Source organism: Phocoena sinus, chromosome 2 (genome assembly GCF_008692025.1).
Source record: "Phocoena sinus isolate mPhoSin1 chromosome 2, mPhoSin1.pri, whole genome shotgun sequence".
NCBI classification, from domain to species: Eukaryota; Metazoa; Chordata; class Mammalia; order Artiodactyla; family Phocoenidae; genus Phocoena; species Phocoena sinus.
This window is the reverse complement of record NC_045764.1, coordinates 112,627,432-112,643,221: the sequence shown is the minus strand read 5'-3', so window position 1 is coordinate 112,643,221 and position 15,790 is coordinate 112,627,432. Positions and strand designations below refer to the sequence as shown.

Here is a 15,790-nt window from a genome sequence, read left to right as displayed (position 1 = left end):
GTTATTTCCCAATGTCCTTCTTGATTTAGCTATTACCCAGCAAAATCACTAACGGCCAAAATGTTCCAACCATGCTGGCTGCCTCCTTAGAGCAGTGCCAACTCTCAGAAGCCGTGCGTTTAGGGTGAGTCCTGCCGAAGAGGAGAGAGACAAATCTTATCTCCATCTTTAGCTCAAAGGGGAAACTGAATGAGCAGTAGATTATCCAGCTTGGCAGATCATCACATACATACAAAATCCCTCCCACCGACGCTGTGTTTTTCTCGTGCCAAACCACCAGATGAAAAGGGTCAAGCTCAGCCAATCACCTGTGTGGGCACACATACCCAGATGTTTAGCATTTTTATGGAGAAAACATCTGGATAATTAGTGGAACTGCAAACTTTTCTTCAGGGTATTTTGGCATTCTGTAGCTGCAGCCTGTGTCTGCGAATCCAACGAAAGTCAAATCTTTGTGTTCCAGGGGAATCTCAAGAACTGACATCTAGGATTTTTTCCCTTGCCCCATCTGCCTCCATCTTCTTTTCTTTTCACCTCTGACAGACACATGTGGGTAATTAAACCGCAAATAATGAAAGATTATCCTATTTTATGAAATTGTCTTTCCGCATTAGGAAATATTTGCAAAGGCAGCAAAATACGTCCTTGCAGGAACCCTCCCTGCAACACATTTTAATGGTCTCTTTCAGCATTTCTTGACTCCAAATGACTCCCTGTCATTGTGTCAGCTCCCAGGACAATGCAGGGTCCTCCATAAACATCCAGTAATAGGACACAAGGGAAGCACTATTAGTGTGTCCCTCTCCTACCGGGCACAGAGGTTTCAAAGTTCAAAACAACCAAGGGAAGAAACTTCATTTGTTCTCGATAAATTAATAATGATCCTTGGGGGGTGGGGAGGGGGACTAAAGTTTTGAGCACAGGTTGATTCTGAACATTCCGAAGTGACATACAATTTTCTCATTGACTTCGTGATCAGAGTCAGGTAGAGCCATTTAAAGAATAAATTGGGTAATTCACGCTAAAGAGAGTATCTGCTGAAGAAGGAAAGACATGAGGCTGAAGGAGCCTTCACAACTGCTGTCAAGAATCAAATTGTCTTACTTACTTGCGAGAGGCCTAGGTAGATGGAGACTGTTTCAGAAATGTACAAAAATTTTCCTTCTTGATTTAGTGCAAATACAAAGCCATCCAGGGACTGCAGAAAAAAATAAATATATAAATAGGTTAATAAGTATATATCGTGGGGATTTAGTTAATAAGGCATCTGATGCAAAGCAACACATAACCAAATTTAAGACCACTTTTTCCTTCATGTTTAACACAATCCTAAGATCTTTACTGCATTATACATGAACAAATGAAAGGTCTGAATTAAGACCACAAGCTCTCCCTTATTCCAGGAACTTCCTTATGTCTCTGTCATTTTGATCAAGATGCATTACATTTATATATAAAATCAAGTCATGTTGATTTTATGAGATGTTGCCTTTATTTTTTTGGATTCAGTAGTCACTGAGATCAAATCAGCATGATTATTAAATAGCTGAACAGGAATGAAAATTGTCATGGAATAAGAGATAAAAAAAGAGTTCTTATACGAAGAGTAAGTAAAATCACCACTTGAGCTCCTATGGACATCAATAATTTGCTAATTAATAGAGGATTATTCTCTCCTCACTCCCAGTGCCTATTGTGTTAGAACAAATAGGGCAAGTCAGTATATTATGGGTGAATGTTTACAGGCTAAAGCCTTACAAACTGTAATCCTTGTTTTGCAAAACTCTGTATTAAAGTTTTATTTGACAGATCTAGTTTCTACTACAACTCCTGAAGTGGAAAGAAAAGAAGAGGGGGTGGGGGAGGAGGACGAAGGATGCTGCACATCATCTGTAACTCCTGAAACTTTAGTCCACTTTTCAAAGGGAGGGCTTCATTTTCAGTTTGACGAATGGTGTAAATCATCATGGACTCCAACTGCGAGATACCACTCAAATTGAGAATAGATTTGTTTTCAAATTCTTGCAATCCAAGTGCATTTTATATGTTCCATCATCCTCCTGTCTTGTGTTTTGCTTTATTTATTTATTTTTAACCAGGTAGGTTGCACAAGTATTGCTTGCCCCAAAAAAGAAGTTTTAAAGATTAGTGGTATTTACAAAGGAATTTGGAAATACAGGGAATCCTCACTGGGAACAAGGTATGGGGCAACATTAAACTAATGTCATAATTTTTAAATATAGAAAGGTGGAAGAAGCATGTAAAATTCAGGTAGAAAAATACACTGCCTCAAATCTCAGGAATAATTTCAGCCTCTTAAAATACTGAACTTTTTCAGAGTTATATATGTATAACATACATATATATGTATTTAATATATATGTATATATTAAATACATGTATTTATATATATGTATGTATCGCTATGGGAATATGTGTTTGTGTGCGTGTGTATGAAATTTGGATTCCATGCTTCCTGATCTATTTTCACAGCCCCACCGGTCAGAAACTATGGGTAGCACCCAACCACCTCCTCTGATTTAGTGGCTTCTGAAAACAATTCAAAAGTCACATTGTATTGCTCCACATAAAAGCAAATTACACGATAGACAAGGTTTTGGTCAAGACAGTACAACACTAAGAGCTTACATTTATTATGTACTAAGCAGTTTGCATGTATTGTCTCTTTTAATTTTCACAAGCACCATTTGAGGTAATTATATTATTATCCACATTTTACATACAAGGAAATTGAGGCTTAGCGAAGTTAGGCAATATGCCTGACCCTAGCAAGTGATGAAGTTACGATTCAAACTCATGAACGAGACAGTCAGACTCATTCACTATACTGCCTTGCCTTCCACTAAAAATAAAGATTCTCTACTTGATACGACTACATTAATGAAAAGATAAATCGGACAGCATTTCTGAAGTTAAAATATTTGTATTAAGAGGCAGCCTATAACTTCTTAAAAATCATCCCTTGTTTTTGAATGATTTGTTCCAATGATAGAATCCTACCATTAGGAGACAAATGAGAAATGGGATGACAAGAGAGTTCATAAGTCACTTCCACAAGAGGTCACCTGGTTACCTTTGCTCTGTAATATCTCCCTGGAAGCATCTAGAGGACAGGGAGCAAAACACTGTCTAAGAGAACTGCACTCAATATCTCTGACAAAACTGTCAAACCCTCTGGAGCCTTGTGAGAGGCAAACTTTCAAGCTTCAGGTGTGGTGCAATGGAAGCTTACTTGGAACCAAAAGTGCAAAAGGATAGAAGTTTCCTTTGCAGAAGTTTGGGAAGCATCTCATTTCAACATGTCTTCACCTCAAGCAAGACATCTCCTGAGGATGACTCATGAGGATTAAGACTCCCTCTTTTGACCTTCCCCAGGGGAGAGAAGGGCCTGGTTAGGTTTTCCATTCAACCTAAGAGCCATGGTCTGGTATATAATCACAGAGAGCTGTCTGTGTAAGCCATCTTCTCAAACCCTAAAATGCCACTATCAGATTAGAGGGACACACAGAGAGAGATCACAAGGGAACTTCTATGAGGACAAGTGACAATCAGAAAGCTAAATGAGAGCAGAAGAAAGGATTAATGGAGATGGCACAGAGATGACCCCCTGTAGTCTAAACTCTCATTTTTCAAGTGAGGAAATGTCAGCACAGAGAGGCTAAGTGGCTGGGTAAGACCATACAGCCAGCTAGTGGCAGAGCCAGGATTAAATATGCCGCCTCCCATAGTATTATTAAAGCACTGATGACATTGTATCATCCTGGTCGGCTTATTCAATTCCCAAGGAGACTGAATTTCTCCACAGCGAGGCAATGTCTTATTTATCTTTAGCCAACACTTAACAATTGTTCAACTAAGACTTAGTAAATCCAATTCTACCTCCAAGCCCAAAGCTCCTTCCCTCACATCACACGTGCTAGAATTGAGTAAGAGAAACGGTAATTATTTCCTCCAAGAGTTCTGTTTATGGAGTTATTAGATTATTTGTAGATTCTGATGCCACAGATGTCTAACATAGTCTGGGATAGCTCCTGACATTTGGAAGATCAGAGTTAGACGGGATCCTTTCATAGTCTTTCAAAATACCCAGTGCTATTCATTTGCCACTGAAACACATCCTTTACTTTCTCACTGAAAGGGATTATGATTTTTTTTTTGAAAGTAGGTTCATATCTCATGTATTTACTAAAATACTAGAGGAAGTTTGGGCACCATAGCAGGGAAAAGGAATATCTGGAGGCTAAACATCTGATACTATTAAGTAGTGGCAATCTAAGAACTGGCCAGTTTTGTTTGGCAAAAACAGAAGCTTCGACACATGCTCCAATTTCCTGGTGAGATTAAAATGAGGCTCTGTCTACATGACTCAAAACATCCAGTCAATTCAATTAAAAATAGCCAGTTTGGTGGGGGGAAGAAACAACTAGTCAGGTTAGTTGTTTGTCATTGCAAAGATAAACAAAACAAGTTAGTTAACCATATTGTTCACTTTTATGCTTATCATTTCAGTCAATTATATCTATAGTATCAGATGAAGATCAATAACTCAGTTATAATTACATTTCAAATAAAGAATGAATACGAAACCAGGTCTCCAGCAGGTTGGCAAGGTCGCTCTTCGCGTAGCCATTACCTTCTGATTCAGGGTCATCCCTGTCTTTAGTTAGCTGTATTTTGCTGCTTAGAAAATTTTTAAGAGTAGCATCAGTATTGGTTTAATGTGGGTGTCTTAATTTTAAAAGGTGGGAGGAGGAAGGAAACATTCAATTAGTTAGTCTTGGGAACCAAATACGATTAATCTTAAAGTTTGGTGGAAATTTAAAAAATTTTGAGTCAAGAAACTGCTATATACTGAGCTGTTTCAATCACTGCAGGCTACCTTTTAATTTTTTTTTTTTTTTAAAACTGCCCACTGTTTTCAACAGGCGCCAATTAAGATTCTGGGGTCAAAGGGTTAATTACATCTTCTTAGTATGTAGGATTTTCTGATTATTAACTAAGGTTGGATTAAGATGAAAAAGAATCTACACAAATGTTAATGCTAGTCCCTCCTTGAGAAGATTTATTATAAAGCCACGCTGAAATCTATCTGCTTTCCTCAAAGCAGATGGAGAAAAAAATCTTAGAAGAAACAGTAAAACAGACATTTTTCAAGGCATGCGAATGTCCGATTCATCAAGACAGTGTTCTTATTACTAAAACCAGTTCTTAGCCATCTCGACAGGGCTGTTGGGAGATTTTCTTTGTCACAACGCAGTAAGTCTACGAGGTATGTGTGCAGCAATAAGGCTTGGATACAGAAGTCAGGAGCTATAACATCTCTGAATAATAATGCCTGTAATTATAATTTATATCCCCTGACATCAGTGTAACACATAAACTGTAAGGCACAGTTTCTTAACCCCAAAAGCTGAGTGCCTCTAACAGTATTTGTCAAATAATGAGGCTATTTCTTTCCAGGGTACGAAACTAACTATAGCTTCATGATTGAAGGTATACTAATGTTTAATGCATTGTGCTAAATGGATTTATAGTCGTCAAAGTTGTTATCTCTGCTTTCTTTTTTTTTCCCGCATATTTCACTGTAGCCAAATTTCAGAGTGAAATCTTACTATCGTGCCCTTATAGAGACAATTCTCATGTGTAGGACTACTCTGAAATTAGTGGGTTTTTTCTACTACATTCCAATGTAGAAGAGGAAAAAAGAAATCACCCCAAACTCTTTTCCTATGACCTAACTCCAGTTAGAGTGAAGAATTACCAGTAGGCTAGGTTATTTTAATGACAGATTATTTTAAACTAAGCCTTCACCATCTGTTCCACCCCCTAATTATGAATGCAAAAAGAACATATTTCACAATTACATCAGTAAAAAAGTAAGATATACGTGATTTAAATGCAAGTGTGTGCTCCGTGTCCTATGCACTATGCATCTGCGATGTTCTTCTACTTCAGGCTTAGGTTATGGAGAAAATACCCACCCGTGATAAAGTACAGTCTCTGACACACTCAACGTTCCCTCCAAACCCAGCGTTTTTCATTGTCATGACATAATTCTGTTAGGACAAGAGCAGAACATGAATTTGAGCACAATGCTTGCCAGCCATTAGATACGGGCACTTTATAACTGCTACAGTGGCTTTGCTGTTAACAAGGAGAGGCTGTGTGAGGAAATCCTTTCCGCAACCTGAGCAGTGGGAGAGCATCACGAATACGTGAGCCTGCCCTTGAACCACGTATCTCCACCATCATGAAAGAGTGAAGAAGCCAAGCGCAAAAGAAGCACGGTCTGGAGAGTGAGGATGGGGCCCCAATACTTATCTTTCCACTCTGTTTTGGCAGCAGATAAAAGAGTTAGGAAAAAGCGTTTCTTACATTTTTTTGGCCTTTCGATACAATAACACTTTGATCGAGCTCATTAAAATGCCATGTTGCCCTCTGATTGCACTCAGGAGGTGATGCTGTACTGCCCACGCACACACATGTGGACTCCCGGCAACCTCGAGGAGAGCCTGGGATGATGCCCAGAAGTGCCCACGTGTATCTGTTTATGGGGAAGAAAAAGTTTCCCAAATTTTGCCTTTGCAATCTGAATTTTAACCATCAAGCACTGTGGAGAAACAAAAGCCTTATTCTTAGAAAGCATCTAAGTCAAGTATATTTGCTCAAAGTGGAGAAAAGCACACATCAATGGTTGGGCTTTTATTTAACTCTCAGAAATCTCTCAGAGCTTTCTGGCTCCTGTGTCTTTTCTTTAGTCCCCTCACTGGCAATGAGTCAATAACATGAAGGATGATATTCTAACAGGTTCATATGATTATCACATACCCAAAGCTACATGTTCCCCAATCACAATGCTAATTGGATTAATTCGGTCAAATCTGACTATTTTCCCTTTAAAAAAGAATTCCAGAACAACAAACCTTGATACTGCAAGACACCTTTCCTAAGAGTTTCCTAAAACACATAACTCCAAACATCTTAGGTGAGAAAACAGTGCAGAGAGACACAGATGGCCTCTCTTCAGGTCTTAGAGGAGAGGTACCAGAATAAAAGGGGAGATGTTGAGCTAGTGAAATGTTACGACATGAAAAGAACAAAGACATCTGCTTTCTGAGCAAGGAGATCAGGTTTTGCTTCTGCTCATTAAAATTCCATTTCATGGAAGCTGTGTATCAAAGTGCTGACCTTTTTTCTCTGGGATGCTAGTTCAAGCCATACATCCAGCCTTGAGGAAGGTGGATTTCTTGATTTGAACATCCATCCAATTGGACAACAGGCTCTGGTATAAAGACAGGGTGCGGCATTTGGTAGAACCACACGTGTCTGTGTCTCTGAGCCACAGGGGGCAACACGCAGACCCCACATTATCTGTGGCTTGTCCCAGGGGACTGGGACTCCACCTGAGGCAGAACTGACCATGTGCTCCTTCTGCCTCAAGAAGAGGATCCCCACTAGCTATCCTAAGGCACAAATATCCACTGCAACGTTAAAATGTCTCCTTTTTGTGTATGTGGTATATTTATTTATTGAAACATAGGCTTTTCAGAATCCAGGAGGGAATTCCTTATTGTGCATCCTTCTCTTTGAATTCAGAATTCTCTTTCAAGTTAAAGGCGGAATTCCCAGGTCGGCAGGAGTAATATAAGCACTATGTCGTATTGGTCCTGAAAGACCTAAAAATGGCACTGCTTTGCTTTGGCTACGCATGGAGCTTGGTTCCAGGTGTCTTTCAAATTGTCTGAGTTATACAAAACAACACACAAAAAAGAACAGATACTAATAATTGTTGGCATCCTGTGGATAAGAGATGACTGCAAAATAGGGAATGGTCATAATACATACACACATATATAGATATACATATAATATATATCAAATATGCTATGATATATCATATATAATATATATGATCATAGCATATTATATTATATGATGTCTTAAACAATGCTCAGTTCACTCAGATATTCACCAAAGAGGAGAGGGAAGGGAAGGAAACTAATATTTGTTAGGGAAATTATTTAGCCCAAATGTGAGCTAGGTATTATTTAATCCTACGTTACAGATAAGGAAACTGAGGCTCAGAGAAATTAAATACATCGCCCAGTGTCACACATCAATACGTGGTAGATGTAAGAAAGAAGGAACTTCCTTTTCCTCCTGCTACTGGGACTACCAGCTGGGGACTTCAGTTGTTTCACACCCCATCACAGCTGCTAGGAATCTATGCTTCCTCCAGCATTTCTTTCCACATAAGTGAGTCTCACACTCCTCTTTTTGCAGTGTGATGCATTCAGAAAACACCTGTTGCACCAGGCCTTCCTATGCACCAGGCCTGTACTAGCTGAACGAAGACCAACTCATGAGTTATGTTCTTAAAGAAAATTCATCTGTGGGATCCAAGACTAAGAAAACGAGTAAAGTTGGAAATTAACTTTATAAAACAAAAAGCAGCAAGGCAAAGGCAGCTTAGGACACCCACCCCCCTCCGTACCTGGTGGGTACTCTTGTCTGATATTACCAAGCTCCATACCTCTAATATGCTGTCTTTGGGTTGGAAAAGGCATGGATTAATGGAATTTGTACTTTTTAAGCTTTATTGAGATACAATTGACACATGAAATTGTAAAATATTTAAAGTATATATTGCGATGATTGGATATACATATACATTCCTCCCGTCTGGTTAATTAACACATCCATCACCTCACATATTTATCTTCCTGGAGTTTGTAAATGTCCAGTCAAGAGACTACAGCCCTCAAGGAAATTCTCATGCCTTAGAGGAAGAGGCTAATGCCTAGAATAGAGAAGGGACCCCAGTTAATACATAACTGCTAGGAGAACCACACCTCCCAACGGGCGACTGCCAGGACAAGACTTGAGAACACACACCAGCAGGCCATGGAGCTGGCCAGCGCACTAACCCCATTTCCTGTCCCAAAGTTTTTCATTTAGACTCAGAGTTTTTTCCTTTCTACACTATTTTATATAGAAGTTCATGTGAAAATAAGATTGATTTTGCAGAAATTTATTTTATAGTCATGTTTGCCTAAAAGTACATGCTCAGTGATACAAGATAGACCCATATTGCTGTTTCTGTTACGGCTGATTATGACATGAACCGGACTGTTTACTGGGCAGTGGGTAACTTTAAAGAACAGGATATTTAAAAGAAAATGATAAAATCTTTGTACATGTAGTTCTTTAGGTAAGGAGTTTGTGTCAGAGGTAGTAACAATGATTAGAGAACCCTGTAATGAATTTAGCATATTAAAAGACCATTTAGAGACCTTAGATATTAAACTGGTGCATTCACATGAGTTTCATTTCAGGAAACACTTACTGATATCTCTAGGGAAAGGGTATTAAAAACATTTGTATTGAAAAGAACTTAATTGTTACAAATAAAGTTGCCATGGACTAACTGAATTATGATCCCCACCCCACCCCCCCACCCCACCCCTGCAAATTTATATGTTGAAGCCCTAAACCCCAATGTGACTATATTTGGGGACCAGGTTTTTAAGAGGTAATTAAGGTTAAATGAGGTCATATGGGTCCTAATCTGATAGGGCTGGTGGCCTTATAAGAAGAGAAAGAGAGAGCAATCTCTCCACAGGCAAGCACCCAGAAAAGGCCATGAGAGCACACAGCCAGAAGGCGGCCATCAGCAAGCCAGGAGTAGAGTCCTCACCAGAATCCAACTGTGCTGGCACCCTGATCTTGGACCTTTAGACTCCAGGCTATGAGAAAATAAATTTCTGTTGTTTAAGCCACCAAGTCTATGGTATTTTGTTATGGTAGCCTGGACTAAGACAGTAGTTTGGAAATTCTGGTGGGGGAAGATGCTTGGGCCATGAAAACCTTCAGTGTTAACTTCAGGAAATCATTGTAACTAGATTCTCTGCTCTTTATGTATCATTCATGTAATTAATAATTAATTTTTACTAGACCCCCATTAAGCTATAAATATGATGGACTGCTAATAGCAGCCTTCAGTCCCAGAAATCGACAATACTTATTAGGATTGTTTTTGAAATCGTTTTCAAGTAATTGCACCTATTCTGTATCTTATATTTACAATATTGATATCTTTATATTGGTTTTCTGTACATTTCAAATGCTTAAAGGCTACATTGCTTCATTGCCTTAGCTCCATACAAAGCAAAGATGCATATTTATGTGAAAATCAATTACTCTGATGGAATTAGAAGCCAGGTCCTGAATGATCTTGAGATAAACAGCTTGGTTTACCACCTGCTATGGTTCTCGACTGCTTTGCCGACCTTCTATTTTCATTTCACAGTTGGCCACTGAGTCTAGGTAAGAAAGGACGGCATACGTGCTTGTCCACAGAGGTCTCATCCTATTCAGGGGTCTAAAGAAATGCTTCTGCTTTTATCCCCACATGCCTATTGAACACAGGTGAAGCAAAAGGGATTGTGGACTTTTGTTGTTTGCTAACATACTTGCATATCTCCAAAGCATAACAACTAATGTCAGAAGAGATCTTCTTCAGAGAATCTCTAGATGATATCCTTCAAAGCAGAGCAATTGAGTGTGAAATTTGCTAGCACCAAATTTGCTAGGTGTATATTAAATGACAGTCCAAATTTATACCATTAAAAGCAATGGTACTTGGCTATATATCTTGGCTTCTGCTGTGGTTCAATTCAGGAACGGAATGAAAGGACTGGGCTAGACTATGAAGTTTCTGTTTGTGGGATAAAGACATTAGTAAAGAAGAAAATTAAATTCTGATATTTTCCACTGACTTTCTAAAGTGAAATTTTTTAATATGAAATATGAGATTGGAGTTTTCTTCCTGCTCCTGATCTCCTCTGATGACTATCGTGACTGGAAGAGAATTCAGTGCCACCACTGAAGAGTTACTCGTTATTTTATTACTTGAATTTCCAGGATCAAAAGATGCTTTACCCAAAATCTAAGTGAGATTTAATAGGCATCATGGGACTGAAGTTGTCTATAGAGAAGTATAGCTAATGGAAATGCAAAGATAAAACCTAAAGTGCCTAGCTTGAATGTAAAATCAGACATGTTACAGTGATTTGAAGAAGGTGAAGGATGTATCTAAACCACGGAAACAACTGGGCTTACCATCTCACGCCTTTCTGACCCACCTATGAGGCAGCAAAAATGACAGACCCAACTATTTTCTGTTTTTGCTATTTGACTAAGTCAGATAATCACTGTGAGTTTTTTCCTTTAAAATATGTTCCCAAATTTGTTTAAAAAATACTCAAAAATTATAATTCTGTTTTGTCTTGAAGTTGAAGTTTTTACTAGAGTAACGCATCATGGGTGTCAAAGGGCAAATCCGACGCAATACATGAACTGTCACTAAATGGTCAACTTTTCAGGAACAGATCTATTCTATAAATTTTGAGATGCCTGGATACTTGGTTACCCAGGTATCTCCAAAGGTGCTCACATATGGTCTTATAATTCCCAAACACAGATGGATCATTTCATGGAGCTAAAAATGCCACCATATAAATTTCCCTGGGCAGAAGGAAATGTAAAAGGTTTTGGCCCGGATATAATCTTCCCTTTCTCCCTGTCCTGGAATGTTATCATCAACTAGGATCTTCCCCTTTCCTAGGTTCCTTAGTGAAGTTGGAGGCCGGTAACTGACATCCTAGACACCTGTCAAAGAGTGACAGACCTTGCTATTCTACTTTTTCCTAAGCAGCACATAGCATGTCCGTCTGCTAGGCAGGTCTAAGTGACTGTGCATTTTGTCTTGGGCTATTTGGCACGGGTGGCTACAGAACACCACATATCTACTTTAGCTCTAGAGGCTGTATCAACTAACACACCTGAGGAATCACTGGATAAAGTGTTTTCAGTGACTCAGGGCCATGTGCTTCATTGAAGTTATATAAGAGCCATAACATTACACATCCTGCAGGGATTCACCGTAACGATAGCTGTAACATAACTACATCATGCGTGATCTATTCAAAGGCGCTGATGTGCCAATTTGCAGCAATTCTAAAAGAAATTTGCAGTTGGTCATGTTGATAATTCATTCACTAGAAACCTTGAATCAATAGTCTCAGTCTAATTCTAATGTGCACAATGATCCATTTACCCACACTTTTGACTTAAATAGCTAAAGACAGGTGAGAACAAAAATAATTTGAAAATGGATATGTTCCACCATTCAATGCAGTTGATGAATGACAGTCTACCTCTCAATGACTATTGGACTAATTAAAATTCTAGTTAATCTACAAAATTTATAGTGGCCTCAACCATACAGCCCTTAAATACCTTCAGCCACAACCGTCACCTCCTGCATAGTCATTCTCAACCTTCGATGTCAAAGACATCCAAATTGCCAGCAACAGTGGTAGGAAGGAACAATTCCAAGTCTGATTCTTCACTTGGCCCTCTGCCTGGTTTCTTTTAAGGGATGGGCAGGTGAACTAGTATTATTTTCATTACTAGGATGGTATTTTTCTTAGCTGTCTAGAATCCCAAGACTACAAGATGATCCACTTCCCATTTAAGACATTTTCTACCTGTATCTACCACATTCCATCACATAAGCTTGCAGACTTAATTTTTTAATGGAGAACTTCCTAATAATTTTGAAAGAAAGATGAATCCCCATTACAACTCTTCCTTAAACGTAACTTAGAGTGTAAGTAAACACCAACCTCCTCACGAGTGATAGTAGCCTGAAAAAAGTGAGGAAGTATTATAGAACATCACCTGGGATCACCTTGGAAACCAGTGTAGAGGTTTGGGATCAACAGCTTCAAGCCCATTTCTAGTTTTCATTTCAGCCCCCTTTTCATTTCTCCTCTTTTCTCTTATTTCCTTTTATCTCTTTGCCTTTTACCTTTTGGTTTGCATTCTGCATTCATCCATTTAGTGCAAGAGATACTGATGGTTGTGGGGATGGTGTGGTGTGGTGTGGTGGTCAGTGTGTACCATGCTTCTCAGCTACTGTTCCCAGCAATCCTGTTCTGAATGTGTTTGTATGTGAAAACTCCCCCGGGCAGTAAAACAACTATGAAAATGTTTATATATCTGACTCATGGATGAATAGTGATTACTGACAAAATTTGAAGACCAAGAATGGCTCCAAATTTGTGTAGGCTAGTGTAAATTTTATGTGGTTGAATATTGGCAATAGATTCTTTCTGCCTCCAATGAGATTTGTTCATTTTAGCCTTGACCTTTTCCAACAAGTGAGATTTGTTTTATTGTCTTGCTTGGGGGCTTCTTCTTAGTAATAGGATGACCTACTTTAATTTCTACTTAAATGCTTCACAGGCTGGAGAGTGAGTTTCCCTAAAGGACTGAGCCTCTAAAGACTCAAATTGGCCTCTGTGTCCTAATGGAAGACTTTTATCCCGAAGCAAATAAAAAATATATTAAGGGTTTTACAAACACAACCTTAAGCCTTTATCATTTTCTGTATGTTCTTTCTGTTCTCATTATAAGTAATCGCACTTGCTTAAGACATTTGCTGCTCCTCTCCCCCAGATTTTTAACCCTTTCCTGGCTCTTTTCCATCATGCAGACACCTTTCATGAAAGTGTATAGCCAACATTATTTTGCCATTTCCTAAGAAGCACACAGACACGGCCTATTGGATGTGGCCTAAAAGCACACAGGCATGACCTACTAGGCAGAACTAATGTACTTCATGTCGGCGCAGGTCTCCTCAGTTTATCAACATACTGAATCCCACTTGAGCTAGTGAGACTAAGACAGTGTAACGGTACATGACTAACATTATTATCAATATTCCATAATGCAGTGAGGCCAGCTCTCTTCCATAATCTCAGCAAGGTTTAAGTAACATACCCTTATAGGCAATGAACAAAAGAAATTCTTTCACTTATTTCCAAAAAGCAATTCTTCCTTATATTGGGCTTCTTTAATGCACTGGATTATGTTATCTCAACTAAAAATTTCAATAACGTGACATGACACAAAATCTTCATTTTTGAGCAGGATAAAAATCTTTGTCCCCAAAGGTCTGCTACACAGAGTAAAATCTATGGGTTCTGCTGTGAATCATTTACGTTTGCTTCTTCAAGGCTGAAATCTTTTGGCTTCCAGGGACACACACAAGAGAATGGTGGGTGTCGCAAGTTATCCAGCAACTTTTTGAAGGAAATATATTACCAATGTCCCCTTTCGATGTATTAGGAAGTTTGAATGAATTACACAAGAGAACATATAGGCTTAAACACTCAAGTGTGGAGAGATGCCGTCTGTGTTGGAGGACATGGGCTGAAGCATTAGGGCCCTTCCCGCCACTTTTCTGCTCTGCTCAATTGACAACAGGATGGCTGACACAGTAAGCAGCTGAAGTAGTTTAAAGAGAACTGATCCTTTCACATCTCTCTCTAGTGTTTCTCCAGGGTCCTCAATGAAAAAGCAATATGGGTATCATCCAAGTCCCAGGTGAGGCACCAGAAAGGGGGCGGGGGTGTCTGAGCCACAGGGACAGATTCCTGGCCTCATTAAGAGGTGTGAAACAGGAGACTTTCAGAGTCAGGGGACTTTAGAGGAATCCCCAAAAGAAGAGGGCTGATGAAGGAAAAGGAGATGCGTCAGGCAGATGGACTCCTTCTGAGCCCGGGGCGCCTCGATTGCGATCACTGCTTAGAAGCACATTCCATAGCTTTCACCAGGGAGGGACCTGCTTGAATTCTTGAAAAATGCCCAGCGAGGGGGCTATCCTGCCAAGGCCATAGCTCATGGCTCAAAGACCTGGGGCTATGGAGAAGCCTCTCTTAATTCCATCTTCTAGTCGCCCTCAACATGAGAGGCATGGCTCTGTCAGAAAGTCCCCAGTCAGGTTCAGAGGGACTCTAAGATTTGGGCCGATGGCAGAGAAGATGGGACAATTATGGCCTTGTCTCCTCAATTCCTTCCAGGAAGCTAAAGAGCCTATGTGGCCAGAGCTGAAGAGGTTCCCCACCCAGCTTTGAAATGAGCATACTCCAAAGTCTTCAAGAGGCAGCCTGGTGCAATAGAAAAGAACACATGAGCTTTGTACTCAAGCAGACCTAAGCTGTAACTCTGAACTTGCAACTTCACTGTTTTCTTAAATGAAAATGTAAAGAATAATATCTATACCTTATTTATTCTACTCAACAGAGGTGTTAAGATGATTAGAGTTAATGCACATAAAAGTGCCATCATATAGTAGGTATTTAATAAATGGCACCCACCGTGGTTATTATTTGACTTGGGATGCTGATTTAGAAAGAGTCTCTGCTAATAAGAGTGGTTTTTACCTGGCATAAGGAGAAATACACACTTGGAAAAAGAGGGAAAATATACTAGAGGCAGTAAAATTAAATAAGTTAGATAAGAACTTAAAAGGACAAGCAAGAAGAGGACTCAGTATTCATGGTTGAAATACGATTTCATCCTGCCCATAAACATTCTTCTTTAGAACTTTAATAAACGCAAGCTGGGAACAGAATATTTGTAAAGGAGAAAAAGGCTATTATAGAAGTTATCAGAAAGAAACACATTAAGGAAATATAGGGCGGGAGACTTGGATAAGATTGTAATGTCAGCAAGAAGTTGAGAAAGAAAAAAACCCATAAAAACAGGATAAAAATAATTTTACTTTCATAAGCATGGTCATTTAAAAACGAGAACTGTTCAAGGATATATCTATATGTGTGTGTGTGTGTGTGTGTGTGTGTGTGTGTGTGTGTGTGTGTATGTATGATATTATATATATACCATGCGGATGAGTGGC

At 39.2% G+C, this 15,790-nt stretch overlaps 1 protein-coding gene across 1 annotated transcript in view; it reads right to left on the bottom strand.

Annotated features, from left to right (window-relative positions):
• NPAS3 (neuronal PAS domain protein 3) overlaps window positions 1–15,790 on the bottom strand; it is a 758,103-nt gene that overhangs the window by 244,002 nt on the left and 498,311 nt on the right. Inside the window, exon 4 of the mRNA XM_032621122.1 lies at window positions 1,109–1,198. Coding sequence (XP_032477013.1) covers window positions 1,109–1,198 — 90 coding nt within the window. The remainder of the gene's footprint in view (window positions 1–1,108; window positions 1,199–15,790) is intronic.